Source organism: Coffea eugenioides, chromosome 10 (genome assembly GCF_003713205.1).
Source record: "Coffea eugenioides isolate CCC68of chromosome 10, Ceug_1.0, whole genome shotgun sequence".
Classification (NCBI taxonomy): domain Eukaryota; kingdom Viridiplantae; phylum Streptophyta; class Magnoliopsida; order Gentianales; family Rubiaceae; genus Coffea; species Coffea eugenioides.
Genome location: NC_040044.1, coordinates 4,313,172 through 4,336,442, shown reverse-complemented (window position 1 = coordinate 4,336,442; position 23,271 = coordinate 4,313,172). Strand labels below are relative to the sequence as shown.

At 37.2% G+C, this 23,271-nt stretch overlaps 4 protein-coding genes and 2 non-coding genes across 6 annotated transcripts; 4 read left to right on the top strand and 2 right to left on the bottom strand.

Moving 5' to 3' along the window:
• Positions 1-743: 743 nt before the first annotated feature.
• On the bottom strand, positions 744-2,082 carry LOC113749796. The gene is made up of 4 exons (XM_027293648.1): positions 1,527-2,082; positions 1,249-1,362; positions 1,046-1,121; positions 744-958 (listed from the first exon to the last, which is right to left on the bottom strand). Exons 1-3 carry the CDS (start codon positions 1,896-1,898, stop codon positions 1,056-1,058), a joined length of 552 nt encoding a protein of 183 aa, XP_027149449.1. The 5' UTR covers positions 1,899-2,082; the 3' UTR covers positions 744-958; positions 1,046-1,055.
• A 4,826-nt stretch (positions 2,083-6,908) lies between these two features.
• TRNAT-AGU lies at positions 6,909-6,982 on the top strand. Its single transcript has one exon. It is a non-coding gene; the product is annotated as a tRNA-Thr (tRNA).
• Positions 6,983-8,759: 1,777 nt separating this feature from the next.
• On the top strand, positions 8,760-11,650 carry LOC113749280 (exocyst complex component EXO70A1-like). The gene is made up of 2 exons (XM_027292965.1): positions 8,760-9,536; positions 10,256-11,650. The coding sequence occupies exons 1-2, from the start codon at positions 8,760-8,762 to the stop codon at positions 11,648-11,650; spliced, it is 2,172 nt and encodes a 723-aa protein (XP_027148766.1).
• Positions 11,651-13,181: 1,531 nt separating this feature from the next.
• Positions 13,182-15,888, top strand: LOC113748829 (F-box protein At3g12350). Its single transcript, XM_027292401.1, has 2 exons — positions 13,182-14,338; positions 15,201-15,888. Exons 1-2 carry the CDS (start codon positions 13,409-13,411, stop codon positions 15,663-15,665), a joined length of 1,395 nt encoding a protein of 464 aa, XP_027148202.1. The 5' UTR covers positions 13,182-13,408; the 3' UTR covers positions 15,666-15,888.
• A 700-nt stretch (positions 15,889-16,588) lies between these two features.
• On the bottom strand, positions 16,589-18,455 carry LOC113748830 (LIM domain-containing protein WLIM1). The gene is made up of 5 exons (XM_027292403.1): positions 18,159-18,455; positions 17,544-17,640; positions 17,421-17,464; positions 17,236-17,325; positions 16,589-17,070 (listed from the first exon to the last, which is right to left on the bottom strand). Exons 1-5 carry the CDS (start codon positions 18,291-18,293, stop codon positions 16,855-16,857), a joined length of 582 nt encoding a protein of 193 aa, XP_027148204.1. The 5' UTR covers positions 18,294-18,455; the 3' UTR covers positions 16,589-16,854.
• A 4,665-nt stretch (positions 18,456-23,120) lies between these two features.
• On the top strand, positions 23,121-23,192 carry TRNAP-UGG. Its single transcript has one exon. It is a non-coding gene; the product is annotated as a tRNA-Pro (tRNA).
• The last annotated feature ends 79 nt before the right edge of the window (positions 23,193-23,271 follow it).

Here is a 23,271-nt window from a genome sequence, read left to right as displayed (position 1 = left end):
ATAGATATTGTCCTCTTTGAGATTGAAGAGATTATGTTACCGGATTCATCCATCTCACTCCACCTCATGGAGTTTTCTCTAGGCTGGCGATCCTCAGGAGTATAGCATTGTTGTGGCTTCCTTAATGTCCCTTGAGCTTTGTCTGTGCTCGATGATGGCCCTCCACTGGCCCCTTTTTTTTGTTGTTTGTGGGTGCTTGTCCTTGTACACAGCTTAAAGTCGCGAATTAATATCTGCATGTGGCCCTATAAAAGGCATTAAGCCTTTAGCTAAATCGGGTTTTCAGTGGTAATAGTACGACCTGGATCTGTTATTTACTCCGAGCCGGTTCCCTAATAATAACTTTGGCATTTACAAAATCACATGATTATAGCTTTTCTAAAGCTATAAGCTGTGATTCTTTGTCATGATAATATCCCTGCTTGATCACTATGGATTCTGACCATTGGAGCCCCGCAAACTTTTTGTTGTATCAAGCAATCAATTAATTCTTGGCTACGGAATGAAGTTCCACTATTGCAATTAAATCCAATGTAACAATATCTTGTTCAGACAGGAAACAAACTCTATGTGCTTTGATTTCTCTGTGCATGTATTCTTAGGATAATAATCTGTAGGATCAAATAATGCACGAAATTGTTAGATTTCTAACCGTTCAAATTGCGTTAATAATTAACGGATCTGCTGGAGGCTGATTAATTATATTTGGGTGCTGTCATTATCCAGAGCAAATGAAAAATAGATAGAAAGAAAAACTACTATTGACATTTATGTTCTGAGGTTGTTTCCCACTGCATAGACAGGAAGAAATAACGAAAAGAAGAGTAAATAAAGGTGGGTAAATACAAGATCTGCAGATATATTCTGTCTTTTACTTTTACACGGAGAAATTCTGTCTTGGTAACTCTTGCTTCACATACAGAAAACATACTTTGCCTCCTCCTTCCTTTCGAATCTCCTGTTTACTCCCACAAAGATAAACAGGCACAATTAGGATTAAAGCAGGCATGAAATCAAGAGGTTGACTGTATATAAGATGACTTACTGGATTCTTCTTAATCATCTTTTTCAGTTATAGATGGCTTAAAAAATCCAAAGTGCTTGCTCAGAACAGATTTTCCCTGAAAGAACATAGAATATGCAGAAACACTTGAAAAGAGAGAGGAAAAAAATTGAGGAAGAAAAAGAGAATTCAATAAGGAAGATCACGGATTGTTTTTATTTTTCAGAAACTAAACAAGCAAGAACCTTGAAATGTGTTGCAGAAAAGCCTTGAGACAAGCATGAATCATGCTCCGTCGAATAGTTGTCGTTATAATTAAGAGCTGCATTATTGTTCTCAAAGAAAGTCCCATGAGAAGCCTGGAACATGAGAATTCAAGTCAACTCAGTTATACTAGCATCAAAATGAACTAGCATAGGTCCATTACCTGTGCTTTGGACTTCTGTGGAACATATGCGCTGAAGAAAATTAAAAGGGGCTTCTAACTCTACCACATTATTGTTTTGTTATATGTACTACTTGCCTTCGAGAAGCTCAGTACTGGGGAGCTAGCAGTATCATCGAGATGAAGATTCTGTTGCTTCTTCCTCTGCTGTTTTGCTTTCTTTTTATGCTTGCTCTTTTTTGGTTCTGAAACTGAAATACCGCTAGCATATCTGGTCTCTTCAGAGCTGTCTTCATCCTGATGGATATGTGGAGGTCCAGACGATGCATCTGACAGCATGGACAAATCTTCATCTTCTTCATCCTCATACAGGTATGCCCCTTTGCCTAGAGAATAATCATTAAATGGAAAACTTCTGTTGCATTGATCTGCAGAACTTGAAAATGGATCCAAATACCTAGTCCATCCAGACGCACATCCATTACTATATTCAGAAGCTGATAAGTTCATGCTTAACAGGCCTTTTGGAAACACAGTTGGCGATTTAATACAGATTTTTATGATGAAGAAGAGCCAGTAACACTCAGAGAATGACCTTTCTGTTCTTCCTTTGTTGGTTCGATATATATTAAGTAAGAGAGTAGAAAGTATAGAGTGATGTTAATCCAAACAAAACGTGTATTCAAATCCTAGACCATTTTTGTCCTATGCTCCATCCTTTTGCCTTTATTTTTTTATCTGATTTTGTGGAGAATCAAATTGCCAGTTGGCTTGTCATTTATTTGGTAGGGTGGGGAAGGACTCGAGGGGGAAGGGGGAAGGGTGGGGGATTGATTATTGGCAATTGGTAGTGGTAAATTATGGTAAGGTCTGTTACATTTTTTCTTTCACACCTCTATAGACGATACCAAGAAATCTTTCGCGTTTTAGGGGAAGGCAAATTGTAAAGAACCCCAGTTGTCAGGAAGCCATCGTCTCTTCCTGAACAAGTCCACAGACAGTTTTCCACCAGCCAGCACCAAACCACTTTTCAATGATATTATGTCAACCTTAAAATAGTTTTAAGCGAATTAGTACTCATCACTCATTTTAAAACTTTGATCGACAGTGTACGTGAATGTTAAACTCTGAATGCATCAGATACGGCTAATTAGTTCCCCACTTTTTTAGCATTTATCTACATTGGCCTCACTGACTGACTGTCTGAAATCCCTCATAAAATGCTAAAAAAATGTGAAATTTTTGGTACATTTTTAGGTATTCTGACAGTGCAAGTACTTCTCTGACTAGTCAATTCAGTTTAAGATTGCTTTAAACGTCTTGCATGAGAGCATGGATTAGCTTAAAAAAATCTATCTCTTCATCTACAAAATAGGATTGTATAGTTCAAAAAACCGACAGTGTCTTCCCTTAGTTGCTAAAGGAATTTACCCGTTCAAACTCTTGACTGTGTCTAGTGTCTTTCTCAAAAGGGTTTTGAACGCAGCAATCTGTCCACTCAAAAACTGCATCATATCTGTCCGTCTGGATAAATGGCCATAAAGAACACCAATAGAAGAGCTTGGATTCACCAACTACTCTTGTAGCAATCTGGAATCTAAAAGTCATGCAGTTTTCTTGATTGTGCATTTCTGATGTTTGGTCTTCTAAATTCTAATGCGTGTTTTCTTGATTGTGCAAAGAAAGCTTTTCTCTGTCGAACATAATATACAACCTACAACAAGTGCTATGCAGTATAAATTACCACAGCTCAAAATTCGGTTGGTGGTATTACGAGGCAAAAAAGTAGATGATACATTGTAGGCCGAAATTGGGGAGTGCAAGTCTCAGTAGTTGAGTGCTTCATGGGGCGGTAGTAGGTTATATTTCCGAGTCAGCTGGTCCCAGACCCTAAAATCATATGCACATGCCCTTTTGCTGGCTTTGTTGTAATGCTGAAAGCCGTTCCCATTCGTCATATGTACAGTGAAACCTTAGTCTGTCATGATACATGATTGGAATATTTGTGATGAAGATATTCCAATAGTCATTTTACGAAAGTATAAATCAACACAGCTAATTGATGGACTGTAAAGTGAAAAATTGCCAACTTGATGATCATAGAGATGAATGATGACAAAGTTGGGAAATTTGGTTTAATTTTCCTTTAGGCAAGTAATTATTTTCTACATTTTTGTGGAATATTGACTATTGAGTATGCTGTTTCGAAATGGAAAGTCCTACCCTAAGCTACATATGGTTTAAATACATAAACTAAAAAATTACTAACTTACTTCATGGTTTATTTCTTGATTTTTATGAGTTTCAGTACTTGCATTCGTGGCATAAGCATATCATGTTTTGAAAGTCGTTTTTTATAGGTGAATTTATGTGAGGTTAATTCCTTGCAGGACTAATTCCACTTGACTTGGCAATGAAATCACTGGTTTAACTGATAACCTGTTGATACAGTGGCCTTCATGGGTCATTGTCCGCCGGGTTTTTATTAAATATTATAACTACTATATGGTTTTTGACGAGAATACCAGGAAATTGTCGCTTCGCCTTGAGTTGGAACTTGGATGCCCGTTGACGTCCCTAACGCTTGGCAGACTGAGAAGTTCTGATATGACAACTGAAGAAATTTAGGTTGTCAACTTGGCTTTATCCGGACAAAAGCACAGACCGGGGGATTGGGATAAGATTCGTTGCAGTTTGTCAAGAAAGAACTGAAATCCTGTCTTCATTTTAACATCCAAAAAGCTAGGAAAACCTCCATTTGACTGTGAAATTTTAGAATTGCATGTATCACTTCCTAGGGCAAGAAAGTCAACCGCCGTTTGGTACCCATTCCACCGTCTTGTAAAGTGTTCAGTGTTGGCTCATCTCTGCTGTAAACATGTCTGTACACTAGCAATCTTCAACTTGACCTTAGCTTGCTGCAGCTAATTGGGATTTGGGACTACACTAGAAGAGAGTACTCGCTCCATAATTAGGGTGGTGCAGAGATCTGCAGTCATGAACTTGCCAACGTGGTCCCTTTGCATGCACAGGTAAGGTTGAATTTGGCTGTTTGTTTGTTTACTTCGTCATGAGTTCAAACTTCAAACCTGTGGAAGAGTCCCCTCTCTCACAAGAAGACATCTTGAGTTGAATCTTGATGTCTTTCGCATTCAACACTATTTAAGACCACATCATTTAGTCAAATCTCCATTCCCCACTGTTTATGTCAGAAGAAAAACACGTCCCTCTTGTAAATTAATGTAGCTGCTGCTAATTTTCCATGCTTTACGTATCAGCGAGGCCCAAAATGTTTCCTCCATGTAAGAACTAAGAACATGCATATTGGTTAATATAACGGTCATTAGAATAAAAGAATTTGCTTTACATTGGTGAAGTTAAAAGCAATTTATCATCAGCGAAGAAGCGCCAAAATGCCCAGTATATATGAAACAGGCAGATGTGTAATGGGATGAATTGGTCGCTCAATAATGCAAGCCATCTGAATGGACGACGAGCGGTATTATTAATATTTGAGTGGACCAAACAGAAGAGAAAGGACTACCGTTCTCTCTCTGTGACAGCCGATCTCGTGTCCCGTTCCGTTTATTGTCCATACAAATGCCCAGAGAAATGTTCATTCATTTGTGATCACGTCAACGTCAAACTGACACTTCCATACAAGCATCAAATTTGCTAGCAAACCCTGTATAGCTCATTTCACCTGGACAATGGTTGTCATTGTTCGGCATTAAATGGTTCTAACTTTTACACTTTTTAGGTGAAAAAAAAACACAGAAAGAAGAAAAAGATTCAAGAAACTGTCTCATGAGGTACAACATGGATCTTAACTTTCCGAATAAAGAGCTAAATATTAAGTTAGCCCGTCATCACTTTAGCTTAATTAAAGAATCCATGACAGAATGATTGAGGAAGAGGAAGACAACATCCAAGAATCATTAACGTGTGGTGTGGGGAGAAGTTGGACTAGAAACAGCTAGCAGCTCTTTTGGGGCTTTTATTCTGACAGCAGTAAGAGCATTTACATACAATCTGGGGCATTGTCCTCCTGCATTCTTCTTAATTTGTCCTTTAATTTTGACTTGTTCTAGAGATCACGTGAAAACTTTTTATGGGTTTCGATTGGATTTCTGATTTTAATTTGACAATTGTAAGCAGCAGCAAAAGGGCGCGGCATGATTAATTGTGCGTCTGATTTGTATATGTCAAAAAACTCACGAGGACAGTGGACCAGCATCGTACTGGGCTACTAAACTCGTCTTAGTCAAGCGCCACACGTGCGCTGTTTGAAAGCCGTGTGCCCTACAATTATGTCTCGTTGCTTCTCAATCAACCCTTGCTGCTGCATCTGCAATTTGCTCACAAAAACTGAAAAGTAAAATGAAGAAAGAAAGGATTTCAAGGTTGCTGCTGCAGAGAAGTTGTTGGGTACAAAAGCACATTCATGGTCTGCATAATTTCACAAAGCAAAACCTCAGATTCCGGCCCGAGTACCCCATTTTTATGACAAAGTTACTGAATTCAAGCGTTCCTACTCAGGAATGATTGGTGGATATCAACTTTTTCTGGTGACAATTGAATCCATCATGTTCATCCATGATCCAATTATCGATCATGTTTGCCTTTTCAGTTTTCTCCCATGCCTTTCTTTTTTTTTTGGGGGGGTAGATTATAGACCACAGCTTGTTCAGAAGTAATGCAGGAACATATAATTTGTGTTACGTGAATTATTTTAGAAAGCAAGAGCATGACAAAATGTTGAAAGAGGTTTCTAAGCTACATAATTATATGTTCTTTTCAAGAACTAATCACACACATCTCATGAAATTCGAGCTACCTTCTTTGATAAAAAGAACTAAAAGTAGAAACTTTAAATTCTATATTGTCGCGAGAGTTTTGTGCAAAATGTGTTGCATCGAGGCATTAAGCTCACGTATTTATCAGTAAATCTCCTCATAGGAATCGCATGAGAGTTCTCCTCCATTTTTCATTAGAGCTTTCGATTATGGTTGTGATTGTTATTCACCCAACAGTCAAATTCTCAAAGCTGGTTTAACAACACTTATACCATAACTTAATTCATATATTTGTTCTCGCCCAAGTAAAAATTGATCCAAATGATAGTTCTTATTCTCATCGCTAGTATTGCAACCCACAATTCCAGAATTCCCTTTTCTTTTTTTTTTTTTTATTTCAACGGACACTGTATAGTGAATCAGTTATGTAATACTTGGAATAAATCTTATATATATTGTTAATGTATACACTACCCCCGTTAGATCCATAACACATGTACAAAAGTTAGATTTAAAATTCAAAATTTGCATAATTGTCATTGATTTAAAATTAATAATGTTACACTATGTATATATAGATGATTAATCCATATACTTATTATTATTCAAGTAACATATGGTGCCTTTCTAGGAAGTGAAACTGGACTGTTACTATTGTGGGAAAAAAAAAGGACTGTTACAATTTATAATTGATTATAATATTTGGAAATATCGAAAAACATCTGCTTTCTTAGCTCAGTTGGTTAGAGCACCCGTTTAGTAAGCGGGAGGTCTTGAGTTCGACTCTCAAAGAAAGCAAAGGTATTTTTCGTTCTGGTCTAGTTTTCTTTGCGTGTGGAAAGCGTGGTATTGCTTTTGCTAGTCTGTTTTTCTTGGCGTTGGGCGCAGACTATCTGCCTTTGTATATTTTTTTGGTGGGGTTGCTTTTGCTAGTCTGTTTTTTGCGCAGACTATCTGCCTTTTTTTTTTTTCTCTTTTTGTTTGGGGGTGGTGTGGTGGGGAGGTGAGGAAGTGGAATATGGTGTCGGCAGAATGTCGTGGCCCTTTCTGAGGACGGACAAAATCAAAATCAAGGCTCTACTCATATGGTGAGTTGTCATTCTGGAAAATTATGAACATCCAAGAAATGTTCTCTGAGATAGCATTTATGATTCCAGACGCGGATGAATCCTGCAGAAAGGTCCAGAGTCGAGAGTCGAGACATTTATTCTCTTGCCAACTCCTCCAATTCAATGTCTAGCTCATTTACCTTCCCTCTTAGATGCAAACTTAGTCCCTAAAATCAGAAAGAAAAAGCTTAGGATCATAAATGCGACTTCAAACAGAACCCATTTCTGAAATGCCAGGTTTCGCTCAATCAGCCGTGTTGGCAAAGCTTTTGCTTTATAGCTGTCTTTAGAATTTACCATCAAAGAATTACTCCTATCACTTGAATCAGAAGTGTGATTAGCTCTAGTTACAACTTTAAGTTACTCGTTGCCTTCCCAGATAAGCTCTTTTGGATGATTAGAAGAACCGATTATTTGGATGCCGTTTATTGAGTCTGAAATGCTTTAATCAGGGGCTTCAAGAGCGGCCGTCGAGTGCCTGCTAGAGGAGAGACTATTGTCTATTATGATACTCTGGGCTCGCACCTAAGGATCTGGTTTACTTGTCCAATCTCATTAAAGCGTTGGATTTGTCTACTGCCCAATTCAACGCCAAGATGCGCTTTACATGGACTCCACAACAGCAGTTACGCTGTTCCTTTAGTCCATTTTGTTTTGGGCTTGTGTAGATTGTGCCTTTATCCTCCAACTTCTTGCAATCTTTAAAACCCAACTCAGTTGGTTTGTTTGTTTACCATCATCATAAGATTCTTGGTTTGGGTTCAAACTCTTCCTTTATCATTTTTCTATAAAAAAAAAGAAAAGAAAATCTTACATTTAGTCACCTATTTATCTAGTATTTAGTTGTAGATGTATTTCACTTGGTCTCACCAGATATTCATACAAATTAGAACATGTAATATTCTTATTCTCCTACGTATTAATTAGCAGAAAATGAATAATGGTACATGAAGCCAGAAAATTCCTTGTTCTTTCCGACTCCAAAGCCTAGTTCATTAGTTTTTAGGACATTGAGAATATGATGATTTGGTCTTGATCAGAGAGTAATAACTAAAAAAATCGCCTTTGAAAGCGGCTATCTGAATCCCAAAACGTCATTGGTCCCTTATTCCCTCAAAATATTCTCCATTCTAAACTTAAACTAAAGGGTCATTTTCCAAGTGTTTTCTGTTTCTCGACTCAGCATTTATGCAAACCACTTGGGGCTAACACCGTGACTCCGGCTGGAATATTTGTAGTTTCTGCATGGACTTGCTGTCATAAATCTTAATATGTTCTCCTATGACGGTTGAGTCTTAGTTCCCATCGAGATTTCGACATTTGGCATTTACTCCCGTCTTCTTGCCTTCCTTGAATCCAAAAAAAAGGCCGTGGTCATGTATCCTTGTACCCCTTAGTTACACAAATTCTTGAAACATCATTCTTCTCTCTTTCTCATTGTTCTGTAAACCAGATTAACAACGGCTATGGAGCTCAAAGAAAATGATCCAACGCTTTCCAGATTAAGATCAGCCTGTGATGATCTCAAAAAACTTGTTCATACCTCGGTTAGTGTAGATGCAAGCTTAGAAGAAGCGGATAAGAAATTTGTTGTGATGCATGAATCTCTAAGTATGGCATCAAAAAGAGTTGCTCCTTTACAAACACTTTCAATTGCTAACAAAGCTCTTGATACCAGAATAAATCGAGCAATTTCTCCTGCTCTTGCCCTTCTTCAAAGCTTCAAACTCTCCGAGTCCCTGCAACGTAAGCTCCTTGAGCTTGCCGCGAAATTATCTAATGAAACGGTACGGAAGAAGAGGCTTAAGAAATTGATCAAGTACGTGGAGTGTGTGGAAAAATTGAACGGGTCGATCGATTCTATTAGTCAAGAGTGCGAGCCAGCAATCCAGAAGTTGCAGGAAGTGGTGGAGTTTCTGAGTAGGACTAAGGCCACAGATCAGTACAGGACGCAGCAACTTAAGGAAACTTTGATCACTCTAAAGGCTCTTTATGAGACAGAGGTTGATGCAATGAAGTTTGATGGTTTGCTTGATGAGGCTTTACTGAATCTGCAAGATGAATATGAAAGCTTGTTGCTGCAGCTAAGGCATGAGGATATAGGCCAAGCAGAGAAGGATGATGTGCAGGAGATTGTGCCTACAGTGTTGGGCAGTGAGCTGGAAATTGAAGTTCTTGAACGAATTTCAAGGACCCTGGCTTCCAATGACTGTATGGATATATGCATCGATATCTATGTGAAGGTAAGATCTATCCCTCTCCACGACCATGTCCATTCCATGGAGGGCAAGAAGCAGAAATCCAATGAAACCATTAACATTTATTTCATTTAAGACTTTCATCTAACACACAAAAATGCTTGTTTATAATTCTGTTGCTCTTTTGCTTCGTATTTTGGCCCTCATAAGAGCCCCATTTAGGTAAGGAATTTGTAACCAGCAAGGAGTTTCAGCATAGTCATTCTCATTTATCCATCTCAACCATTATTTTTCAGGACTCTCTAACTTGATACTTATTAAATTATTATTCATGAGAGAGGAAAACTTCAAAACTTACAAATGAAGAAAAAAATGGGGAGGCATAAAATTAATTAATACTAAAATCTATACAGGATAAGAAACCTGATATACTTGGTGTAGGATATCTCAGAGTGGATCTCCTTGCAAAAAAAAAGGGTTGAAAATGCAAGGATGAGCGCTTGTTACAATTATGATGATAACAGAGTATTTAATTCAGAGGATATGGTGTGTTTGAGTTGGAGTAAATCCGAACCAGATTGTGTAGATTTTAGGGCAATAAACAGGAAACACGTTTGCGTTTCAAAGTGACAGCTTTTAAGAAGCAAAATAACTCCATGAATATCAGAATACTGTAATTGATTCTAGTCTCAAGTTTTAATTACTATTGCATTATAATGCTGTTCCTAAACTGATCCTAAGAATGCGTTTCACTTCATCACTAGGCAAGATATAGAAGAGCAGCCAAAGCATTGATGAGACTGAATCCAGATTACCTGAGGACTTACACTCCCGAAGAAATTGATGAGATAGAATGGGAGAACCTAGAGACAGCAATATCCCTTTGGATCCAACACTTTGGACTGGCAGTGAAATCTGTTCTTGTATCAGAGAAGAATCTCTGCAGTCAAGTACTAAGAAGCATTATGGAGGGAGTTATATGGCCTGAATGCTTCACCAAGATTGCTGACAAGATCATGGCTGTCTTCTTTCGGTTTGGTGAAGGGGTTGCGAGATGCAATAAAGAACCACAGAAGCTATTCAAGCTCCTAGACATGTTTCATTCCTTGGAAAAACTAAAACCTGAATTCTCAGAGACTTTTGATGGTGAAGCTGGTGCTGATATCTGTGATAGATTCCGAGAACTTGAAAAACTTTTAGTTCATGCTTCAACAAAAGTCTTTTGGGAATTTGGCCTTCAAATTGAAGGTAACCAAGACGGTCTACCTCCACCACTAGATGGCTCAGTTCCAAAATTAGTTCGATATGCCATTAACTATCTCAAATACTTGGCATCAGAAATTTACAGTAAACCCATGGCTCAGGTATTCAGGATTGAGCAATCATGGAAAGCTGGCATTCTTTCAAAGCCAGAAACAGACGAGAACTTACTCAGAGATGCTATTGCCAATGTCATGGAAGCGATCCAGAGGAACATTGAGTCAAAGCGATTACGTTACAAGGATAAATCACTTTCCAATGTATTCGTCATGAATACTTACTGGTATGTTTACATGAGGACAAGAAATACTGAACTTGGGAAGCTTCTGGGAGACCAGTACATGAAAAGGCAGTACAAAATCGTTGCAGAAGAGTCCGCATATTTGTATCAAAAGCAAACTTGGGGAGCTTTAGTGAGACTACTTGATAAAGAAGAACTCAACAGAGTTAACAAGGATGGTATTGGAGCCGTTGCAAGGGGGAAGATGGAGGCCTTCATGAAAGGATTTGACGAGATGCTGCAAAAGCATAGAAGTTTGTACAACATTCCAGATGCAGACTTGAGAGACCAAATGGGAGATGCAACCATCAAGCTTGTAGTTCCTGTATATGAAGAGTTCTTGAGCACTTATTCTTCTGTTTTACAGGCCAAATCCTATCTATCTCCGAAGACAGTCAAAGGATTGTTAGGACAAATCTTTGAGGGTGGCAACCAGCAAATGGGTACCGGGAGATCATCTCTCCGGCAGCGCGATCAAAGAGATTATATAGGTGGAAGGCTGTCAGTCTCACTCGAGAATTCTCGTGAGACGAAAGTTGGAAGGCCATCAGTCTCACTAGAGAATTCTCGCGAGATGAAAGGCTATAGCCGCTCCAGATCAAACAGCAGTGCCGTGTGAAAGCAGTCAGAGAGATAGAAGGCATCGTTACAAGACCGTTTTGCAGATACCTTCCATCTTCTAAAAATTTTGATTATGGAGATGCCAAAAAGACTAGTGATGAGATTTGACAGGGTTCAAATTTTCGCATCCTAACCAAAAGCTTGTTTTGTATTAAGGTTTGATGGGTTGGCTTTCCATCAGAGTAGGAGCTCGGTTTCTTCAATAACTGCTAAATAGCTCTATGTGGTTATAGAGGAATAGGTAAGACTGGAAACGCATCAGCTAGACATTTGCATCTGTGCTTCCAAGGATCACTGAAACTTCTTTGCTTGCTACATCGTATACTTGTTACAAGCCATGGAATTTTTGTGCAAGATTTGTGATATTTTGTACGGAAAAGATAGATTTAAAGTATGCATGAGAAATCAACTCAAGCTATCTCTACATACCCTATTGGTTCCGGATCAACAATCAAGAAAAGGGTTGAATCCTCATCATCCTAAACCATTATATAGTGCTGACTAAAAGTAACTGTAAACACAATTATGCTGTTAAATGATCTTAACGAAGAAGAACAAAATCCGCCCGCCCATACGGTAAATGCTTGTGGGAGCCTGATTCACCGTTTAATCAAGCAAAAACATAAACAGAACATATTAACAGAATTTAAACTTCATTCATTTTCGAACGAGTTCAATTAGCATAAAATTTATAGGTTATATACTAAAAAATTCAAGCAATTCGAGCTCCAAATTATACGAAGATTACAGACTAAAAAATTCAAGCAACTTGAGTTTAAATCGATGAAAACTTGTTTGAATTACTAAACAGATAAGCTAATATTGAATAAAATTTAAATATCATTAAAGTAAATAATTTTGAGCATCAAATTTGACAGAGGATTAGGGCGGTAAACGAGTCGAGTCAAGTCGAATTTTGGTTCAATCAAGTCGAATCTCGGATTAATTTTATCAAACTCGAACTCGACAAGCTTTCAATTTAAATTCGAGTTCAATTTCAAATTCAAGTCGAATTGAGCTCGAACTTGAGTTTAAAAAATAAAAATAATTATTTTTTAAAAAAATAAATAAAATAGTTATTTTTTTAATAAATAATAAAATATTAAAAATATATATAATTTTAATATTAAAATAAAAATTATATATATATATATATGGAGACACATATATATTTATATACACACACAATACACATACATACATATATTTTTACACACACCCATATATATATATATATATATATGTATAATCAAGTCGGATGGCAAATTAATGAAGTAAATATCTTTGAACTCAAGTTTAACCTTGAGCTCGACTGCGATTCGGGTTCTGTGTTAATCGAGCTTGAGTTGACTTTTGACTTGAGTTGCTCCGCTCGGTTGAACTATTATGCAACCTAGAGAGGACAGAGCCAGAACAGGGCAGGGATGTTTATTACGTGTATCGGGGTGGAAGCCCAGGTGTTCTCAGTTACTTACTACTTGTGAGTCTTATTGCTATGGTTTTTGAATCCATCCAACTGCCAACTGCCAACTGCCAGTCAGCTGTCCCAAAGGTAGGAAGCTTCTCTCTAAACGCAGGAATAATCCATTCCCCCCTGAAGAATCTTCTCTCCTTCACCTCATCCCACTTCTCTCCCTAACCTGCCCCCTTTGCCTTCCAACCGCCTTCCCTAATCTCCCAGCTCCAAGGGGAGGCAAAAAACGTATATAAGCAAAAGCAAGGAAGTGAAATACCCAGCCCAAAAAAAAAAAAAGGGATGGCATCAAATGGAAATGATGGGGACATAAAATCATCATTTTCTTTCTCAGATTTCCCAGAAGATGTGCAGATCTGCATCTTATCATTCCTCGACCAATCAGAGCTCGGCACGTTCGCTTCCACCTCAAAACGCTTCCTTTCTTTGTGCCGCCACGACCAGCGGCTCTGGTTCTCTATGTGCGACCGCAGGTGGGGCCGCTCTAAAACCCTCATCAATAAATGGGGCAACGGTAAAATCTCTTATAAACTTCTCTACAAAACCCTTCTTGAATACGAAAATCTAATTGGATTTTGGCGCCGGTGTGGCACCTCGGCCGGCACTGCCGTTCAACCCTCGTCGCCGCTGGTTTTCTTCGAGTGGGGCCCCTTTTATATCACGGGTTCAAGGGTTTCTCCCTCGAAAACTCGTACTTATGAGGTAATAAAGTTGCCTTTCTTATGGATTAGTTTAACATCTAAAGGTGAGTCCATAAATTATCTTGATCCCGAGGGCAAGCTGGAATTATCTGAGAATTTAGTTGATTCAGGCGAATTGTCGGTTTTAGATAATGATTTGATTCCTGTGAATGTGAGTTTTATGGGGAAATGTCATGTTGTGCTTGAGGAAAGTGTGATTTCTATTGGCAATAGTTTGAATTCAAGTTCGAGTCCAAATGGGAGGTTTATTAAGGTGCATAGTTCAGGAAATGTGAGGGGGAAGGAGTATGAGGATGTTAGTGGATCCCCTGGGAGCTTACCAGATCGTTTAATGTCAGAAATTTATCAGCATTTTGCAAATAGGACGAGTCCAGGTGGTAATGGTTCGTCAAGGAGGCAGAGGAGGAAGGAAAAGGAAAAACAGGGAAGGAGAAAGTTGGAGCCAGAGCATTTTGTCAAGATCGTTAATTGCTCGCCCACACCTGCCCGACCTTTGCAGGGTTTGTGGAAGGTGGTCTTTTGTCCTCTGTATAATTCATTCTTTAGAAGTTAACATGTGTTGTGTTTTTGATATTGTGCGTTTAGCATTTCAAGTATTGTTTAATCAGAAGCAGTTTCAGTTTTCTATCAAAGAACTAAAAGATTCGAACTCTAGAGTGACTACTGATTTTCATCAAGTTTGTTTTTCCACCTCAATTGTAGTAGTTATTTGGCATTCCCACTCTTGCCACACCCAAAAGACTCTCTTTTTTCTGACATGATAGTTGAACTTGGTAATGATGTATGACTTTGGTTTCCTCTGTCCACTGTTTTGGTGGTGCATTTCCATGAAATGTAGTAAATTATTTCTTGTTAAGGTAGGACTTTTCTTTTCAATCAAAGCCTTGAACTTGGTATTAACTCTTTTTTTTTTTCCCCCTTCCATTGTCTTAATGCTGCAACTCGTTTGACTTAGTTTTTAGAAGTGGTTTGCTTTTTCAGGTGAAGGATTAGCTAGTAATGATCTATGACTAAGTGCTTTCTGTATCCATGTTCTCGATGCCTCACTTTATTGGATTTGGTTAGTACTGTATCATATAAAAAAATTTGCATCTTCAAGAAAAGGATCCAATTGGTATGTACTACAAGTTGCTTGGTAGATTAGTGTGGAAATACAAATTGCTTTGTCTATAGCCTTGTCATCATCTGTGTTGCCTTGTTATGTACATCAGCTGGAATTTACTGCACCATTTTAAGTTTAAGTGACGTCTGTTAGTAGAGATGATTGCAGATGTAGGATTGAACTGGACTACCTATGATTCTTCTTTTTTGAGTGGATATTTCTAACTTACTTTGGTAGAGTGTATAATGCTTTCTCCTATTTGTTGCTGCAGGGCATTGGTGATGATATGAGTTTGGAATTTTATTTGACAAGCTATGATGACATTGGGGGTATAGCATGCCGAAGGATTGAAGACTCATCTAGACCATTTAATGGTTATAACCCAGTATTTTGGACGTCAAGTACGACCTTGATTGAGCCTCCCTTTTCTGCTGAAGAAGAATATGAGTATCATAGTCGTGTACATCTGAGGCCACCTGCGGAGGCTGATGACTGCCATGATCATCTGCAGCGTTCAGATCATGGTGCTGTGTCACGCATGCTTCACATGACCTCAAGTTATGATTTGGTTATTCCAGGCACCACTATAAATCCTCGGCAGGTTGAGGGAAGAATTTGGCAGTATAGAAATGGGACGTATGGATTTGGATTTCTTCGCAACAATTATGTTATAGATCTCAAACATATAGCTCAAGATGGGCACCTTCTTGATACAATGGAATTTTCTAATGATTGATCCTTCATGGATCACCCCAACTACAGACAATGAAACGGAATATGTTATGCTTCATTCAATTGTCATTGTACAGATTTTTCTTGCTGTTATTAGGTGCCCAATGGGCCTTTGTGACGACTTATTTACTGGAAGAATCTCTCTTCTGAAACTTTTCTAGTTTTTGCTATTTTGCACTGTATAACACCCCACTATTTTGAAACATGTCCTTTTATTTCTCTTTATATTCATCGATTTGATTCTTCCCCTTCCCTCCCTCCCTCCTAACCCCTTTCTCTTCCAATTTTATTCAAATAACACCCCATTAATCTGAAGCATGTTCTTCTACTTCTCTTTGTATTAGTTGATCTGTCCCCAACTGCGCACCCTCAAATGTATGTTGCAAAGTATGTGCTACTAAATTGCTGTGAATCATGAATTATTTACCATGCTTCTCACATTGTCTCTACATCAGTATGATGTAACTTGGTACTCTTGTCTCGTTCAGTTCTCTGCAGTAGTATCATGTAACTTGGTACTCAGTATTGTTCCCAAATAGTAAAACAAGAAGCTGCTTTCAGGAGTTAAGCTGTAATAGTTGAATAACCTTGAATCATGTGTAGCAGCTAATTGCTCCTGGATCAGTTAAGACTCTTGCTACAAAGGTAAAGTTGCTGCTAAAAAAGCTTATTATATAAGCTGTAGCTCTCTGTTTCTCTTTTTCTTTGTGTCATTTAACTGGGATTATTAAGCTTGTCATTTTTCTCTTGAATCTTTCCCTGTTGAAGTGGTGTCTTCCAAGTTGGAGCTGGTGTTAATCATTCCGAACAAGAAGCTCCTTCTCTAACCAATTCCCTGATTAAGTTTTGTTATAGATAACCAGGCTTTAGAAGGGTGTATCGGTTGGTTATGTTCACATTATGACAGCTGCAAGATCATTTCCTGTATTAATGCATGAGCAATCACTCTGGACTGAAATTTGAAGCCTTCAGATATCAGTTTTCAACGGTTTACAAGATCACAACACAAAGCCAAGATTAGCCATCAAAGGCCCACGAACATCCACAAAAGACATTGACAACTCCGACTTTCTTGTGCCTGTAATCAATATTCTTAACTTGATGAAAATGCAGGCTCTAGAGAACCAAATTGATGTTGAAGAGAAGGAAACCAAGAGGTAAAGCACTGAAATTCAAAGTCTGCAGATGGTAAATTATGATTCTGCAGCTACTTCTGTGCCTCTGGCTGAATTCTTCTCATGGTCACCCTCAAGCTGGCTCAGGTTGCCTTTCTCCTTGATGAGTTGAATGTGATGGTGTTTACAATATAGGCGCCCTTCGTGGGCAATGTAGTTGGATGGGCTGATGACACATCCTCCATGAGTACATTTGAAGCAGCTCTTGTGGTATGCAGTCCCATTTACAGAGACCTTAAAGTGAAATTCATGTTGAGTAAAAAAAAAATTATGTGATATTATTTGAGGGTTTATTAGCTAAGCATGGAGGAACAGGAAGAAAATAAGAACGATAGAAAAGAGTATAATACTACATGAATATGTAATTAGTTCAGTAAAATAATTACTCCAAGTCTTTACCTTTTCAGTTGGATAGACAGTCTTGTTGCAGCCGACACATTTATCTCTTGTTCCAACAAACATGCTTGAAACTTTATTCGCCAGTGGTTTCTGTTTCAACAGATAAGTTTAGAGGAGGAAAAAAGATTGCATGTGGTGGAATAAAAGACTATCAAGTCTTTTGATCATTCCTGGACCAGACTTACCTCAAAATCAACAGGTTTCTCTGGTTTTGCAATTTTTGGTGTCCCTGAGAAATTGTTAAATGAAATTAGTTCCTTTGGCCGTTCCAAACGTTCTTGTTTTTACTTTGGTTAGTTCGTGTTTACCTTCAAAGCTTTTCTCCAGGCTGCCAGTTCTTTTGAAGAGCTGATCAAAATGTGGCCTGCAATACAGAACTCCCTCGAAGGAATTGTAGTTGCCAAGCTGGAATTTTGATGCATTGATTAAAAGAGAGCCATGAAAAACTACAATTACATATGAGGTTATCCTATAGTTGATGGAAAAAGATTTCTGAATGAAACAGAATAGATTTAATAATTGAAACTAATTGTAGAGAATATCCGAATTTGCTAAAATGAAAACCTTTCTGGACACAAAATGAAAGCAGTTTGAAAACTACAAGTCATAATCAGCCACTGATTCGGAAACAAAAACTAAACAGGAAAATTTCACATTATTGTTAGCCAATCTAAAGAACCGGCGAGACCAAAGTTGGAATCTGAATCAAAGAATTGTAAAATCAGATTTGCCTGATTATCAGTTTATTCTAAACACAAGAATCTTGACCGACAGTGAAGATCTGTGTAGGAAACCACGATCAAGGAAAATGAACAAATAATGCAAGAAAACTTCAACTCTCTGCCTACTGAATTAGGAACATGAGGAGAAAAAAGCGAACCGAAGAACAAAACTATGAAAGAAGTGGTGTTTCAAGCAACAACCTTAAGGGTGCCCTTGCAATGGTGGCATCTAAAACAAGCCTTGTGGTAGATTCGATTGTCTGCAGTTAACTTATCCACCAAATACACAGTCTTGTCGCAAGCCATGCATTTCTGGGTTGTGCCTGCAAATGCCATTGGCTATGGAGGTATGGATATTTCTCTGTTTCTACCTCTTCTCTCTGCTAAGTTTCTTTCAGTTTAACAGCTAAGAGCTCCCTGGGACACTAAAGCAGAGGAAAGGCGGTTAGATAAGGATTGAGACGGAGGAGGTAGATAGAGTAATGTGGAGGTGACCAAAAGCTAAAATGTAAATAATTATACCACAGTTGGAATGGCGACAATCATTTCCACCATGCACCATCCAACTACCTCTTGCCAGATACTTACTTTGTTTCCTCTTTTTCTTTTGTTTGCGTGGGGTGGGGAGGGGTGATAGGGGTTGTTGGGAACAATATACTTTTAATGTTTTCAATTAATTTCTTTACCATTTGGATTGAAGAAGCTAAAAGGAGTAAAAGAACAGTACTCCCTGTGTTTTTGTCATATTTCTGAATTCCAACATTTTAAAAACAGTGAATTGATGGTGATGCTCATGAATTTGTTTTCAAAATTATCTTAAAAAATTAAATTTTAAATTTGAATTTAATATGAAATATAGATAAAAGTGGAGATAATATTGGAAAAAGAGATCAAAAGTAACTTTGACTTTAATAAATTAACAAATATTTTGGAACATTCTAAAATAAAAAGTATGATACTTTTAATAGGGCAGGAGAAGTATTTGTTTCTGCCTTTTTGGACTATTTCTAGAAACTTATGCTTAACAATTAACTTAAAAATAAAAATTATCTTACTTTTTTCTTAAAAGGTTGTTAATCCAATTGATGAATTCAAAAATTCCAAGGTACGTTCAATTTCCCGATTGAATATTGTTTTTTCTTTATTCTTGTAAAATTTTACTACCAAATTTTGGATTGGTAGTTTTGCGGATCTGTCTTGTTTGAATTATCATTTTTTTCTAAAAAAAAAAAATTTACATTTTAATGAATAATATTTTTTAATTATTTTCATACTTCACGTGCGTCAAATCACTATAGTATACTTTTTCTACAAAAAAAATTCTAGAAAATCACAATCCAAACGCACTCTTTTTTGCGAAAGTTGCACGGAAATTAGTTGCCTTTGAACCAAACTCATAATTGTTCCTTACGAACCCATCAAGGTCACATGCCTGCTGGAGCCCAAGTTTGTTTGACAATTGACGTTGTTGTTATAATGTTCAGTCACATGAGCAATCATAAAATGTCCCTATTCTAGTGAGATTTTTCCTCTGGGGTGTGCTTGTAGTTGTGGGGTTTGGGGGTTCTCTAAGTTGTGACAAATGATAAGATGCTTAGCCAGTGAAGAGGTGGAGGACCATTTAGTTTTATAGTTGAAAATTTTCAAATTCAAATTGGAAATAAATGTATGTTCTCCTCCCAAATACGCCATGCACCACAATTTCTACAGCCCCTCAATGAAAAGGACTGCATTCATGCTTGAATTTCCTTTCATTTTCTGTCCCAAACTAAGGTCACAGCATTAGATTTTGAATTAGGCATTACTATTCTGCCAATTATTGATAGTCTACTGGTTTAATCTAACCAAACTGGACATAATGAACTTATTCTCCATCAACTCTACATCGACCCTAGTTTGCCCTGCAATGTTTCATGCATTGCATAAAAAAAAAAAAAAAGGGGGATGAGGGGAAAGGTTTCCTAAGTCCTAACATCTGCAAAAAAGTGATATCACCGTTGGGTTGTAGATAGTACTACATATATGAATTGGAAAGCCATTTTTCGTCAATAAATTTTTTTTACGTTTTTCGTGAATACATTTTTCAATAATTTTTTTACCTCACATATATCAAATCATTACAGTATATTTTCTACAAAAACTTCAAAAAATTACAATCCAAACAGCAACATTTGCAAATATTTCTATGGAATATTTTTTGAATCTAATATACTACATTAATATTATCAGTAAACTCATTTCTCTCTCCTGTACGGAAGAGAATTCATAGGCAATTGATTAATTGGATCTACCCATTTAGCATTCAAAAGTTTTCTTCTAACAAACCAATCAAAATCAATCTCTCTCTTCTAAAAATTTTTACCCCTTCATTTAATTTTTTTTTTTCATTCTAACGGTATAAAGGCACTTAATTTGGTAGATTTGTATTGAATAATTGAGTGTTGATGTTTATGATACATTTACACAATGATAAATAATTGATATTCACTAAACTTGTACGTTTAGCTAATTTTGTGAAAAAATTTCTTCAATAGATTAAAATTATTAAAACCCGACATGGTTATTATTTAAAATTAAATAATTTTTTAAAAAAATTCATGGACATCCTAGATGCAACTAAAACAATTTCATGCTTATCCATTAAATTTTGTTGCCCTGTGAATATATCAAAATCTAGTTAATATTTGGATCCTGGCTTCCCCAACCGAGTGAAGTATGTACTATGCAGTACTTCAAGAATTGCAATGTAAAAGGACGTCATTTTGCCGTCAAGAAGTTAGATGGATGTCATTAAATTTCCAAAAATTTGCGCGCTCTCTCTCTCTCTCTCTCTCGTGTCATCTTTGTTTATTTATAAAAAGGACATCCTTTTGCCGTCAAGAAGTTAGCCGGATTGAATTTCCAAAAATTTGGTCCCTCTCTCTCTCTCGGGTCATCTTTGTTTTTTACTCGAATAAAAGCAGCAAAAGGATACAATATGGCCTACCACATGTGTAAGAGAGAACTTTCCAAGCATACTTTTTCGGGGCCGAGAGCTAAATCATCAGATCAAACAAGTGCGTATACTATTGCATTCTCTGAATTTTTAATAACAACAAGCATTATTTTTTTGTGTGATGCACTTCGCAGAGTTTGATCATAAGCACTATATTTTTTGTGTAGGGGCATTCTCTGAATTTTTTAAGAACAAGAAGCATTATATTATTTGTGTGATGCACTTCGCAGAGTTTGATCATAAGCACTATACTTATTGTGTAGGGGTGCAAACGAGTCGAATCAAGTCGAGTTTCAACCTAATCGAGTCGAGTCTCAACTTGAGTTTATGAAATTCGAGCTCGACGAGTTCAAAATGCAAAGTTTGAACTCGAGTTAAAAAAAATAAAAAATAATTATTTTATTTTTAAAAAATAAATAAAATAATAATTTTATTTTCTTAAAAAATAAAATAATAATTTTTCTTAACAAATAATAAAATATTAGAAATATATATGTAATTTTACAATTAAAATAAAAATATATATATATAATCGAGTTCGAGTCAAATCGCGAGCTAACGAGCTTAGTGTTTTTGAATTTGGATTCGAATTCGAGTTTAACTTGATCAGCTCGATCTCGATGTTGACCGATCTTGAGTTGAACTCAGACTCAAGCCGCTCGCGATCGATTCGCGAGCAGTTAGATTCGTTTGCAATTCTATTCTTATGTGATGCATTATGCGGGGGTTTGAACCCATGCACTTTCTATTTTTTTAAGAATAATAAGCATTATACTTCTTGTGCGATATACTAGACGAGTTTGAACCCTTAACTTAGTGCATAAGAGAGTTTTAAAAGGTCTCTTCTTGCACATGGGATCAAAACTAATGATTCTTTTCAAGTTGTATGCTATGATAGGTTTCCATATTATCAATTGTTAAAGTTTCATTAGCCCCATATATTTTAAGTGCGACATTTAAGTCAAGCAAAAACAGAGTGAAAATAACCATATACCTGCTAACTTTAATGCATTTCATGGTGGAGAATGTGAGGCAACTTAGAGCTCACCTTGATGAGTAGAGTTAATGGATTGAAATATTCGTGACCAACTGCAGAATTTCTTCTTTTAAAAAACAGAGAAATTGATTCTCACAATTTTGAGTTAAATTTGTCCAATCAAGTTGATTATAAATAGCTAAACTTGGTTTGAAATTAAAGTCAAACGTGACTAGTTATGATTGAACTTGAAATCAATCTGAATAAATTCAATTAATACTTGACGTTGAATTTTAGCTCAGAGTTCTTTAAAATAAAATACTAGTAAATATGCTCCCGTTTCTTTATCGACTAGGCGATTATTCCCAGAGAGGAAACTCAATTAAGATCAAGGAGGATACATGCTAGAATATTCAAATACTAAAGCACTACTCGAATAGCATGATCCGCCCCTCCTAGGGTAGCTCGTGTGGTTTCGGTCCCCTCTTTAGGGTATGTCGACTACGGTTCGAGTCCCAGGCGTACCTCGTTCGGAGTTTAGGTTGGGCACCTTCCCCGGGCCCTTACGGCCTAGACACCCCTAGGTGAAAAAAAAAAAAGAAAAAAGAATAGCATGATCCGAATTTGGCCAAAGCCAAGTGTCCATGAAAATGCTGCTTGGATAGCTTGAAACGAATTTGGCGTAACTAGTGCTGCAAACGAACCGATCCGCTCGCGAGCGGCTTGAGTCAAGCTCGACTCGAAGTCGATCAATATCGAGCTCGAGTTGACTCGAGTCAAAATCGAGCTCGAATTCGAGCTCAAGATATTAAGCTCGTTAGTTTGCGAGTTCGAGTATATATATATTATTTTTATTTTAAGTATATATATTTTTTATTTTTTTATTTTAATAGTAAAATTACAAGAAAAAATATTATATTATTTATTTTTTAAAAAATAAAATAATTATTTTTTATTTTTTTCGAGTTCGAGCTCGAGTTTTAAATTGTTGGCTCGTCGAGATCGAGTTGGAGTTCGAGTTCACTAAAATTAAGTTAAGACTTGGCCGACTTGGCTCAACTCGTTTGCAGCCTTAGACGTAACCATCTTAAAAAAAAAAAGAAAAAAAAGAAATGGCGTCACCGCCAAATGGATTAGCCAAAATTATTTTCGTCGGCTCGACTTATCTAACGGTATGATTCTAGCAAAAGGTGGGCACTTGGTCTAGTGGTATGATTCTCGCTTTGGGTGCGAGAGGTCCCGAGTTCGATTCTCGGAGTGCCCCTTTTTAAGTTTTAACCTTTGCTCCCCTAATTCAATAAACAGAACCTTGGAAACTTCCAGCGATTCGATTCCAAACCAAT